This window comes from Xenopus laevis, chromosome 1S, assembly GCF_017654675.1.
Source record: "Xenopus laevis strain J_2021 chromosome 1S, Xenopus_laevis_v10.1, whole genome shotgun sequence".
In the NCBI taxonomy this organism is placed as follows: Eukaryota; Metazoa; Chordata; class Amphibia; order Anura; family Pipidae; genus Xenopus; species Xenopus laevis.
The window spans coordinates 18,120,097-18,133,394 of record NC_054372.1 but is presented as its reverse complement, the minus strand read 5'-3'; the positions used below and the strand labels follow the sequence as shown (position 1 = coordinate 18,133,394).

At 39.7% G+C, this 13,298-nt stretch overlaps 1 protein-coding gene across 1 annotated transcript in view; it reads left to right on the top strand.

The window, feature by feature from the left end:
* Window positions 1-1,540: 1,540 nt before the first annotated feature.
* The window catches only part of LOC108704175 (ras-related protein Rab-28-like), a 74,847-nt gene continuing 63,089 nt past the window's right edge, over window positions 1,541-13,298 (top strand). The window contains exons 1-2 of the mRNA XM_041577822.1: window positions 1,541-1,696; window positions 11,780-11,876. Coding sequence (XP_041433756.1) covers window positions 1,622-1,696; window positions 11,780-11,876 — 172 coding nt within the window. The 5' untranslated portion in view covers window positions 1,541-1,621. The remainder of the gene's footprint in view (window positions 1,697-11,779; window positions 11,877-13,298) is intronic.

Sequence of the window (13,298 nt, the reverse complement as noted above, 5' to 3'; positions counted from 1 at the left end):
CTTCATCTTATCAGGAAACTCTGGTGAAAGGGGCAACGTAATGGAAAATTCACACTTTAGTAAATTTTCCAAAGCCAAAGCGAAAATTTGCCTGGCGAAAGGGTGCGAAATTTCATTAGCGATGCTCTCTTTCGGGAGCAAATTGTCCTCCACGCTTGTTAGTGAATTGGCGATGTCCATGCGGATTGAATTTTGTGCTATGACGGCCACTTTGCCCTTTAGTGAATTTGCCCCCTAGTGTGTTTCTGGGGAGAGCGGTGACATTTCAGTAGCAACAATAAACGAGAAAAGCGCAACACTTGGCCCTCCATACTCAAGGCGTAAAAGCTGCACCTTTATAGCGTGGGAGGCCCTTTGTAAATGAGCTCCAAAGCCTACCAGGAAGCAAAAGCCCCTGAGGTACCAACAGACCAAAGTATCTTGAGATTAGGTTTGCCGGGTTGGCGGGTTTCCAGCCAAATTGGGCTACTAATTTAAAGCCCAGGCAGGTTTTGAGAGTACAAACAAACCAAGGTACGGATTTGGGCTACTTTTTTGGCCTTTGGCTGGTTTGTACTTTGGAAACCAGCCAAAGTTTTTCGTTACCCTAATGTGCAATGCCTGTATCTCCTAATGCATGTTGGGTAATGTAGTTTTTAACAATTTGCCTACTGCCAAATATAATGTAAGTTTAGTGTAAGACTACAATACCCAGCATGCAATGGGACTGAGTTGCGTAGAAGTCAGGAGTTACCAGATTTTGGGCTCTGTACCCCAGTCTCCCGTCCCTTTTAAGAATTCTTGTGTTATCTGGTAGCTTTTCACAATTTCTGACAATTTTGGGGGAACAATCTGCAGGCCACCAAAATGTCTAGAGGTTGAGCTGTTTTATCAATATTTATTGAAATTTTATATGAATTAGGGCCTAATGGGACCTCCTGGGCCCCCCTCTGTAGTTAAGCCCCTTGTGATGAGTGAATCTGTCCCATTTTACTTCATGGAAAATGTGCAAATCAGTAAAAATGGCGTATTTTCACATAAATGAATTTATTTTGCTTTAGACTTTTTTTCCACTGCACATATTGTGCTATTTTAGGCTACTTTTGAAGTGACTTTTGGCTAGTTTGGTGCTGGTTCTGTAGCTGGTTTTGTACTCGGACAGGGTCTGTCTGGAAAAGGCGGGACTTACACCCTTGAGGTAATCTGAGGGGCTGAAGGCGAGGTGAGGCCGAAAAAAGTGTTTCCAGCCTAACTTTCTGCTTGGCCTCTAGTGTTCCCCCTAGTTACGGCGAAGCGTCACTAGCATGGGACAAACCATTCCATTCATGGGTAGTGCAGTCATATTTATGTACTAAATACACAGGTCATTCTAGCGTTAGCTATAGTCTTATGGGAGTACGCCTTTACTTATTTATATGAATCTCCTTGGTATCAGAACCAGCTTCGCTGTAGCATTCAAAAACTTTGAACATTCCCAGCGACCCCCTCAGTGCCAAAAGTGGTTAGTTCCGGGGCTGCAGCCAGTGACAGGCTCTGTAGGGGGAAGATGGCGTCTGGTTGCTTAGCGCTGCGCTTGTAAATCCGGTTTGCTAAATCCCGGAGCCTCGTTACCCCCAACACCGTTCCCGAGGCTGCTGTAGAAATGTCTGACTCCAAAGAGGAAAGCCAAGACCGGCAGATTAAAATAGTCATTCTGGGAGATGGAGCCTGTGGGAAGGTTAGTGGTACAATCCACTTTCACTCATGTGGGGCCCCTATGTTACCGAATGATTCAAAATAAAAGACCGGAAGTGAAAACACACTTGTCAGTTCTTAGTGGAGAAGCATGTGACAGTGGCCCCGTGCATCACAGCCAGGGTCTCTTTATTTACATTTATTAAAGAGGATTTATTATATTTATTAGTTGTTAGCTAATAACAGTAAAAATCTATGAAAATCTTCATAGTCATATCTAATAACAGTAAATACATCAGAGTTCATTGGAAGCCAGTGAACCCTGCAACTACCACCAGTCTGGCTTGGCCTTTAATGCCAGGGTGTCCTTTCAAAATTTCTACCATCTGACAAGTGAAACCAGGGTTGCCAGGTCTAATATTCAAAAACAACCAAAGTCAGCTTCAAAACCAGCCTAAAACTAGCCAAGGGGCACTTCAAAACTAGCCCGGAAATAGAACATTATGGGGCCGATTCACTAAGCTCGAGTGAAGGATTCGAATGAAAAACATTAGAATTTCGAAGTATTTTTTGGGTACTTCGACCATCGAATTGGTTAAATTCGTTCGAATTCGAACGAAATCGAACTAATCGAAGTAAAAATCGTCCCCCTTCTTCGGCAGGTAAAACCTACCGAAGTCAATGTTAGCCTATGGGGAAGGTCCCCAGAGGTTTGCTAACCTTTTTTTGATCGAAGGATTTTCCTTCGATCGTTGGATTAAAATCGTTCGAATCGTTCGATTCGAAGGATTTAATCGTTCGATCGAACGAAAAATCCTTCGATCGATCAATCGCAGGATTAGCGCTAAATCCTTCGACTTCGATATTCGAAGTCGAAGGATTTCAATTCGAGGGTCGAATTTCGAAGTATTTTTAACTTCGAAATTCGACCCTTAATGAATCTGCCCCTAAGTGCAGTGAAAAAAACATACAATACAATTTCAATAAATATTGGTAAAACAGATCAACCGCTAGACATTTCGGTGACCACTAGATTTTTGCCCCAAAATTGTCTAAAATTGAGGAAAGTCACCAGAAAATAAAGGAGGGACAGGAGACTGAGGTACAGAGCCCAAAATCTGGTAACTCCCGACTTCTACATAAGTCAGTCCCATTGCATTATGGGTATTGTAGTCTTACATTAAACTTGGCAGTCGGCAAATCGTTAAACAAAAACTACATTTCCCAACATGCATTGGGAGATGCAGACTTGGCACATTAGGGCGAGAAAAAACATTGGCTGGTTTCCAAAGTACAAACCAGCCAAAGGCCCAAAAACTAGCCCAAATCTGTATCTTGGCTAGTTTGTACTTTCAAAACCGCCCCATGGCTTTAAATTAGTAGCCCGATTTGGGAATTAGGCCACCAACCTGGCAACCCTGAGTGAAACAGACCCTAATGCTGTCATTTACAGCACATTTATTGTAGCAATGGAAGTAGGGTTGCCACCTTTTTTAAAAAAATGTACCGGCCAGTGATGGGGGGCAGTAACGCCGTGATGTAAAAAGGGGCGGGCCACGGGTAAATGGGCGGGTTGTGACGTAAAAAGGGACGGATCCGCATGCAGCGTGATATGAAAGGGGGCGAGGCAGAAGACGAAGGAGGGGTAAGTTTCTGGAGGAGGGCCAAGGGCTTTTGTTATAGGTATTACAAATTACCGGCAGCTACATTGCCGGTAAATTTGTAATACCGGCCCTGGCCCTGGGTTGCCACCTTTTCTGGAAAAAATACAGGCCTTCAGGTATCCTTCATCAGGTGTTGTTGCACCTGATGAAAGATACCTTGGAGTTCCATGACCTGTATAAAAACACTCGGCCTTGTGTTTTTATATGGTCATGAAACTCCTCGGTAACTTATAATATCCTTATAATTTACAAAAGGGGGTACATTATTCACTATATATTTATTAGGGGGCCGATTCATCAAGCTCGAGTGAAGGATTCGAAGTGTTCTTTGGGCTACTTCGACCATCGAATGGGCTACTTCGACCTTCGACAACGACTTTGAATCGAAGGATTCGAACTAAAAATCGTTCAAATATTCGACCATTCGATAGTCGAAGTACTGCCTCTTTAAAAAAAACTTCGACCCCCTACTTCGGCAGCTAAAAGCTACCGAAGTCAATGTTAGCCTATGGGGAAGGTCCCCATAGGCTTGCCTACGTTTTTTTGATCGAAGGATATTCCTACGATCGTTGGATTTAAATCCTTCGAATCGTTCGATTCGAAGGATTTAATCGTTCGATCGAAGGAATAATCCTTCGATCGTAGCATTTGCGCTAAATCCTTCGACTTCGATATTCGAAGTCGAAGGATTTTAGTTCCTAGTCGAATATCGAGGGTTAATTAACCCTCGATATTCGACCCTTGATGAATCGGCCCCTATGTGTATACCTTCACGTAAATATAAACGTATTTCTCAAGGAGGTAATGAGTAGAAGTAATAGTGCAACCTGTGACTGCTGACAGTTGGGACATGTGGCAATCCACTCCTTTTCACCAGTGGCAGAAAGATACAGACTGCTTCACTTATCATGGAGAAGTTCCTGTTGTCCTGCAGAAGCAAATTCAGATATGTGGGTGGAAATGGATGCACCTTGATGATACTGGAAAATTGCAACCACCATATACGATAGATATCATTACTCTAAGGCAATTTTTCAGTTAAAGTGGACCTGTCACCCAGACACAAAAATCTGTATAATAAAAGTCCTTTTCAAATTAAACATGGAATCAAATTTTTATTTTTTATTAAAGCATTCATAGCTGTTGTAAACTTCATTTAAAAATCTCAGCTGTCAATCAAATATTGTCTGTCCCTCCTCTATGCCTTAGGCATAGAGGCGGGGCAAGCAATTACTTTCACTTTCCATTCAACACTTTCTAGATATTACTGATCTCCCCACATTCCCCCGTTCTCTTCACCGTTTTATTGTGTAACCAGTTCATGGAGATGGACATTCTGGTGCACAAACACATTCTGAGATAATGCAAAGTGTGCCTTAAAGGAGAACCTGTGGGGAAAAAACACCCTGCCCCTCACCCCAGGTAGACCTCCCTCCCTCCCCCCCCCAGGCTAACTACCCCCCCCCAGGGAAATGCCCCATACTCCATACTTACCCTTCGGCGCAGATTCTTGCAGCGAAGTTCCACGCGTCCATCTTCTGCGTCCTTGGTAAGCTGACTGGGAGATCGGCAATTTCCATGTAATTCTGCGCATGCGCAGTTGCGCAAACCGGCAAACTGCTCCAACTGCGCATGCACAGAAATACCGATCTCGCAGTCAGCTTACAGAGGACGCGGAAGATGGACGCTGGAACTTTGCTGGAAGAATCCAAGCCTAGGGGTAAATATGGAGTATGGGGCATTTCCCAGGGGGGGGGGGCGGGGTTGTTAGCCTGGGAGGAGGAGGGAGGTAGTAAAGAAAAGATGCGAACCGCATCAGCGCTCACCCAGCGATGTTGTCCGTGCAGGCGCTGCCTCATGCAGGACACATGACAAATTATTAGGATTTACCATGGGAATATATATAATAAAGAGTTGTGAGAAAATACTTCATCAGTTCAGGTGATTTTAAATAGGCAGGTTGCAACAGTAATTGTTTTTTAGCAACACTTTTACATATCTTAATATTATTCTTAATTTAGATACATAGTATGTATGCCAAATAACATACACATTTTCACAGATTGTTATTGTTACGATAACGATAAAAGACTCTGAGATTCACACAACACTTTATTGTTTGAATGTATAATTTTATTCAATTTATTATTTGGATGATTCCTTTTTTTACACACACTGAGTTTTAAATGGATTATAATTGACCTATTGAAAGAGTGTCCTAGTTTAAATATAATGGATTATAATTCATCTAATAGACAGCTGCACAGCGGATTATGTTGTATTAATACAGTATATATATGTAATTATACCAATATTGGGGTAAATTTATCAAAGAGTGAAGTTCCGCCACTAGAGTGAAATTCCGCAGCTCACAATTCATTTCTATGGGATTTTGAAAGGCATATTTATCAATGGGTGAAAGTTCACCCTATGATAAATACGCCTTTAAAAATCCCATAGAAATGAATGGAAAGTGGCGGAATTTCACTATTAACTTCACTCTTTGATAAATATACCCCTCAATGAGTTGTAGTTTCACAATAGTATGTGTATATTGTTTAATATAGTGGGATGGACACACAGGGAAATATTCAAATTTGTAATGAATAACTAATGAGTGTAACACACGTTATTTAAATCTTTGCACCACGTGATTTCAACTGACTCTGACGAAGTGCCGAGTGCGGCAAGAAACGCGTAAGTCCCAGACACTCACCACTTTTTACATTGTACCACTAAAATGCGCACATTAAAGTTTTGAAAAGAAATATGTAGTCCATGTCCCTAAGTGGATTTGCAGTACAGCGCCGAGAGAGCGGGATTTCTTATTCCTGAAGGAGGGAGGGAGGTCTACCTGGGGTGGGGGGTAGGGTTTTTTTTCCCCACAGGTTGATTTCTCCTTTAATAACAGTGTCCACAAAATGGCTCCTGCCTGCTTGCTATAATTATGAATTCCCAGAGTGAAGGAAACAAGATCCAAATCATTTATATAGTGTAATTAAAGTTCATTTTGTTTGACTAATGTGATAAAATAGGATTTTGAATAATTGATTTGGGTGACAGGTCGCCTTTAAGTTCAAAATTCAGAGGGGCAAAAAATGCACTGAAGTTTGTTGAATGGGGCAAGTTAAATCAAGAAAGCTGGTTCAGACCTCTAAACAAATGGAGCTGCAAGACATATTCATTTTCACATTATAAACAGCAGGGAAAAGCTTTTAGGAAATTCAGTATTATAATGGATGTTTATATCCTTTGTGGTGTTGTGTACCCACTCAGTATTGGTGGCACATGCAGTCTCAGATTTAAGTTTAGTTGCCCAAACTCGTCTCCCTTATATACCTTTGGGCAGATTTATCAAGGGTCGAATTTCGAAGATAAAAATGCTTCGAAATTCCACCATCGAATTGAAATACTTCGACTTCGAATATCGAAGTCGAAGTTTTTTTCATCGAATTCGGGTATCTTGCGGTCAAAGTAAAATCGATCGTTCCAGCGATTAAAAACCTTTGAATCTAGCGATTCGAAGGATTTCAGCGATCGATCGAATGATTTTACTTCGACTTCCAAAAACTTGTTCTAGAAGGTCCCCATAGGCTAACATAGCACTTTGGCAGGTTTAATTTGGCAAAGTATTGAAATAAAAGTTTTCTTAAAGAGACAGTACTTCGATTATCGAATGGTCGAATATTCGAACGATTTTACTTTGAATCAAAGTCGTAGTATCCTATTCGATGGTCGAAGTATCCAAAAAATGACTTTGAATTTGTATGAGAATTGCCTGAAAGTGCCCATAGCCCCGGCCCCACTACTAAAAAACAAAAAACAGCTGGAAAAACTCCCCAAATCACCCCATGTTTTACTGTTTTTAAATAAGTGTATCTCTATAATGAAAAATGGCCCTTTATTTATCTTGCTTTGCTATCAATCAGGCTTTGTAGAGTTTTTCAGTTTTAGTCTAATTGGTCAATAATATATCCAGAAGTTGTAAGTATGTGAATTCTCAATTTGTCATTGATTGTGTAATGAAGGGAAAGATCTGCCCTGTACTTACTGGTAATGAGGGTCATAGATTCTTGCTGTTTTACAATCCCCTCATGCAGAATAGCTAAAGTTAACAGCATTTTAATCCATTGATTCTGATATATTATATGAGCAAATACATCAATTTGTAATCTGACTTGTGGTGTAATTGAAACAACAGACAAGGCAGCTTTAAGTTTGCAAAAACATAAATCTGCCTATTTAAACTCATGCCTTGGGAATAATTTCAGTGAACCTTTACATAGTTAAAAAAAAGTGTGTGCTAACTGTCAGCTCACAAACTCCGGTGCTGCAGCAAAATGCATGTTATTGCACACCCTGTACACATATTGTTTCAAGAGACAGAACCAGAAGAGCAGACAGAAAAAAATTACTAATGTTTTAATATTAATTAACACCACAACTTTCCTTAGCCCTCCAGTTCTGTTGTAATTCCCTTGCAAGATAGAGAGAAGGGTCTTGAAGTTATTTGGGTACCCGCAGGTTGCAGGTAGGACTTATGGATGCAGGTATAGGTGCAGATTGGCGGGGTTGCGGGTTTAAACTATAACAAGTTTGTACATTTTTAAAAATAAAATAAAAATTCTGCCCCACCCACTTATGAGTGAGGGAGTGGTCTGACATCACTGATCAACTAAAGTGTGCCTAATCAAAGTTTTGGCTTATGGGTTTTAACTGCAACAAGCACAGTTCATTTCTTTCATAGCCTATACAGATAAATACAGGTATGGGATCTGTTATCCAGAAACCCATTATCCAGAAAGCTCCAAATTACAAAAAGCCTGTCTCACGTAGACTCCATTTTATCCAAATAATCTACATTTTTCTTTTTCCCTTTTCTCTGTAATAATAAAACAGTACCTTGTACTTGATCCCAACTAAGATATAATTGATCCTTATTGGAAGCAAAACCAGCCTATTGGGTTTATTTAATGTTTACATGATTTTCAAGTAGACTCACGGTATGAAGATTCAAATTACGGAAAGAGCTGTTATCCAGAAAAACCCATGTCCTGAGCATTCTGGATAAGAGGTCCCATACCTGTACCATAATATGCCCAATATGGCAGAAATATTTCGTACAAGTTTGCTTGCTTGCCCTTTTATTGGCCTCAGCAGTAGGGATGTCGCGGACTGTTCGCCGGCGAACTTGTTCACGCGAACATCGGCTGTTCGCGTCCGCCGCAAGTTCGCGAACGTCGCGCGACGTTCGCCAATAGGCGTTCGCGTCAAAATCGTTCGACCATTCGACCATTCGACCATTCGATCGCTAAAATCGAAGGATTTTCATTCGAATCGAACGATCGAAGCCATTGGATTGAACGAAATCATTCGATCGAATGGCTTCGATCGTTCGATTCGAACGAAAATCGTTCGATCGAACGATTAAAATCCTTCGATCGTTCGAATCGAACGATTTTCGGATGTTCGAAGTTCGCGAACTGTTCGCATTTTTTGCCGGTGTTCGCGAACGGCGTTCGCGAACACATTATCGGCGGTTCGCTACATCCCTACTCAGCAGGTATGTTGTGCCATGCTGGAGATTTTGTTATAGTCTATCTTCCTCTATTAGCATTGTGTTTAGATGACCAGGCCTCAGGAATATAAACAGTCATTTTGATTTGTATGGGCCATCTGATGTCGTTGCATTGTTTCTAAGCAGCATATTGCAATGCAACTATGCTAAACTGGACATGGATTAGGTGCAAATGTAACCGTGAGCTTCCGTTATACAAGATGCTAGTAGGGAGACTTGATGCAGGTTTAGATTAGTTATATGTTTTATTATTGCTTCTGTACCTTTTCTTTATTTTAGCTGATGTTTTATTGTGACTGTCTCTTACTAGTGATGAGCGAATTTATTCGCCAGCCATAAATTTCCTGCAAAATTCAGAATTTCGGCGTGTGCAAATTTTCTGCGAAAACTCCTGTGAAAATTCGTCAAAATGCAGAAAAATTTCCTGAGAAAAAACGCCCTTATAAAAAAACGATCAATGACTTTAATGCATTAGGACAAAAAAGTCTCTGTAAGAAAAAACGCCCATTGACTTTAATGCATTAGGACAAAAAAAGTCTATGTGAGAAAAAACCCCATTGACTTTAATGCATTTGGATAAAAAAGTCTCCATAAGAAAAAACGCCCATTGACTTTAATGCATTATGACAAAAAAGTCTCCATAAGAAAAAACGCCCATTGACTTTAATGCATTAGGACAAAAAAAGTCTATGTGAGAAAAAACACCCATTGACTTTAATGCATTAGGACAAAAAAGTCTCCATAAGAAAAAACCCCATTGACTTTAATGCATTTGGATAAAAAAGTCTCCATAAGAAAAAACGCCCATTGACTTTAATGCATTTGGATAAAAAAGTCTCCATAAGAAAAAACGCCCATTGACTTTAATGCATTTGGATAAAAAAGTCTCCATAAGAAAAAACGCCCATTGACTTTAATACATTAGGACAAAAAAGTCTCCGTATGAAAAAACGCCCATTGACTTTAATGCATTAGGACAAAAAAGTCTCCGTAAGAAAATTTTGCGAAACGGGACAGATTCGCTCATCACTATTTCTTACATTGTGACATTCTTACATTACATCTAGAGATCCCGTTCCCGCTACTGCTGATATACAGTCTCCTGGCAGCACTATGACAAAGCCTTAGTTAATCTTATCAGAGTGTAAGATTATCTTCATCCCTATTTGTTACCAAGATTTTCACCAGTACCAATAGCTATGATATTAGACTGGGAGACTAACCTGCATATAGCTGCTTACTGCTGTCATGAGCAATTCATATCTTATTTGACTGGAATAATCATACACAAAAGCCATGAATATCTTGTAAATTATATGCTTATAAACTGTGAGTTCTGATGTCATTCTGTCACATGACTCACTGAAATGTGTGTATTATAATGAATAAAGTACCCCCAGTTGCAAAATATGAGGATATCAGAAGTTATGACCTGTATAAAAAATAAAGCACTGGAACTCCTCGATGAATTATAATATCCTTATATTTTACAATAAAGGGTACTTTATTCACTATATATACAATGTACGTACACTTTGATGGCCAAATTGCTCTGATGCTGAACAACCAAATTGCATAGGGTATGTTGAGGCAGAAACTACGGTCAAGCAATAGTGTCTACGCTAGTGGAAGGAGTTATCGGGCAGTAAAATGTTCTGTACTGTACAGGCATAGTATTCATAATGCTTGGGACCAGGGGTTTTTTTAGGATAAAGAACAATATTTTGCTTAAAATGGACCCTATGGGATCTTCCTGTAATTTAGGGCTTTCTGGGAAGCAGGTTTCTGGATAAGGAATCTCATACCTATCTGTTATCTAGAATGCTTGGGAACTGGGGGTGTCTGGATAAGGGGTCTTTTTATAATTTGGATCTTCATGTCTTAAGTCTACTAGAAAATCATCTGTGAATTGTGAGGAAATTGTACGAGACTTATTGGCATATTAAAGAAAAAATAATCAATGGAGCCTAAGCAGATTGACCAATGAAAGGATTTATATACGAGAAGTAATTTGCCAAGTAAAGTGTATGCTAATATAGTGTTACCTACACCCTGTACATAAAAAAAACCTCATCAAAGTTTTGAGACAGAAAACTTAAAACATGCTGCTCCATGGAAATGTTTTTAAAGGGGTTGTTCAGCTTTGAGTTAAATGGGTTGTTCACCTTTGAGATAACTTTTAGCATGGTGTAGATAGTGATATACTAAGACTATTTGCAATTTGTTTTAATTTTTTAATACTTATGAACAGCAGGGGGAGCCCCTGGTTAATTCCCAGCCATACAGAACTCAAGCAGCTTTTTTTGTTTCCATGTAGAGCAGTCGGCGACTGTGTAGAGATTTGTATTGGATTTTATTTTTGTCTTTACATCCCCTTTATTGTTTCCAACTCCAGCTGCAGGGATAAAGATCATGGAGCCAGATTTAAACAGATAAACTGGGATTCTATTTGGAGGATTATTTCGCTGCAGCCCCTGCAGAGTTGGTGAAAGTTTGTATTAAACTATAAAATCCACATTAGATTACATGACAACACAGGACCCAGTGCAGTCTGTATATTCTGATTATTAATCAGTCTTGCTGTATCAGCTTCTGGCAGATATTCTTTGACTTGTGCTGTTTTGATAATTTATAATGATCCCTAAGCAGCCCACTCCACACTGAGCATGTGCACAGTCTTGGTCTTGCAAAGATGTTTAACAAAGTTACAAGATGGTGACCCCTTGTAGCCAACTTTGAAAGCATAAATTAATTGTTTGATTAGGCTTGTGGTTCAGTAAGTTCATGTTTATATTTAGTATACAAAATACAGCATTTCTAGTCTTATTCTATTTTAGACTTTACTTCCCCTTTAAAGTCGGATATCTTGCTCATTCTCTTTTAGACATCTCTGGCCATGCGGTTTGCTCAGGAGTCGTTTGGGAAACAGTACAAGCAAACAGTAGGACTAGACTTCTTTCTGAAGAGGATAACGTTGCCAGGTAAGATTCCCAGTTCACAGCAATTTTATATCCAAACTACAGTTTATGAAGAATTAGACACATATACAGTAGCCATAAAAGTATTTGGTTTTTATTCTACATTAAAAGAAAACTTAACCCCCAAAATGAAAACTTAAGCAACAGATCGTTTTTATCATAGTAAGTGGCAAATTAACGAATTTTACCAAACTGGAATATATATTTTAGTGAATATTGTCCTTTTACTTCTCTTGCCTTGAACCACCATTTCGTGATGGTCTCTGTGCTGCCTCAGAGAAATACTACAACTCTAAGGAGCAGATTTATCAAGGGTTGAAGTGAAAATTCTAATTAAAAAAATTAGAATTTCTAGATTTTTTTGTGTACTTCGACTATCGAATTGGCCAAAATTCGATTTGAATTTGAAAAGAATTTGACTATTTGAATATTAAAATTTATATTCGCCATCTAAAACCTGCCGAAATGCTGTTTTATCCTATGGAGGAATTGCTAGAACCTATTTGCAGTCAAGTTTTTTGGGGCAAATAAAATTGTTTTGAATTCGATCGAATGCGCTTAAACTTAGTTTTGAGCGATTAGAATACAGCCTATTCACCTGAAGTTAAAAACTTAAATTTTTTTTAAAATAAATTTCGATTGGTCTTTTTTTAATCGAATTTCAAAGTTATGGGAGTTTAAAAAAACTCCCGTTACTTCGAAATTCGACATTTATAAATCTGCCTCTTTGGCTCATGTGACCTAACAAGTATGGTTTGTGTTAGTGTTTTAGCCCTCCCTCCACCCAAGCCTGACGTGTGACCCGCTACTCAACCCGCAAGTATCTTATCCACAACCCGATCCACGACCTACTGACCATCAAGAAACAGGAAGTGCTTTCATTGTAAACCGGAAGTGACATCATTAGAAGTTGGCGTGATCAAAAAGAGGAGCAAAACAGGAAGTACTGTAGTTGTAAACTGGAAGTGACATCATTGGAAGTAGGCGTGATCAGAAAAAAAGGAGTAAAACTCGCTATTGAGAAGACCCGTGACCTGAACCACAACCCGCAAACCCGGAGAACCGCGTCTATAGTCGAAACTTCTATGTGCAACCCGCAGGGTAACGCAGGTTTTTGTGGATAACCTGCGGGTACCCGACCCGCTGCAGGACTCTATCGGAAGCCGACATTTGTAAGGTCGGAAAGGGGGGTGCGAGGTCGGCTTGAACGCGCCGGTCCGCTCATCACTAGTTTGTTTGTGTGCACCGTGAATAATACAATCCCAGGGGGATTTTGTTCTTTAAAATGGCAATTTTCTATTTAGGATTACCCAATGGCACATACTATTAAAATAGTATATTATTATGAAAATGGTTTATTTACATGAAGCAGCTATTTTATGCAACATCTTTTTATAGAGACCTGCATTGTTCGGGGGAATAGTC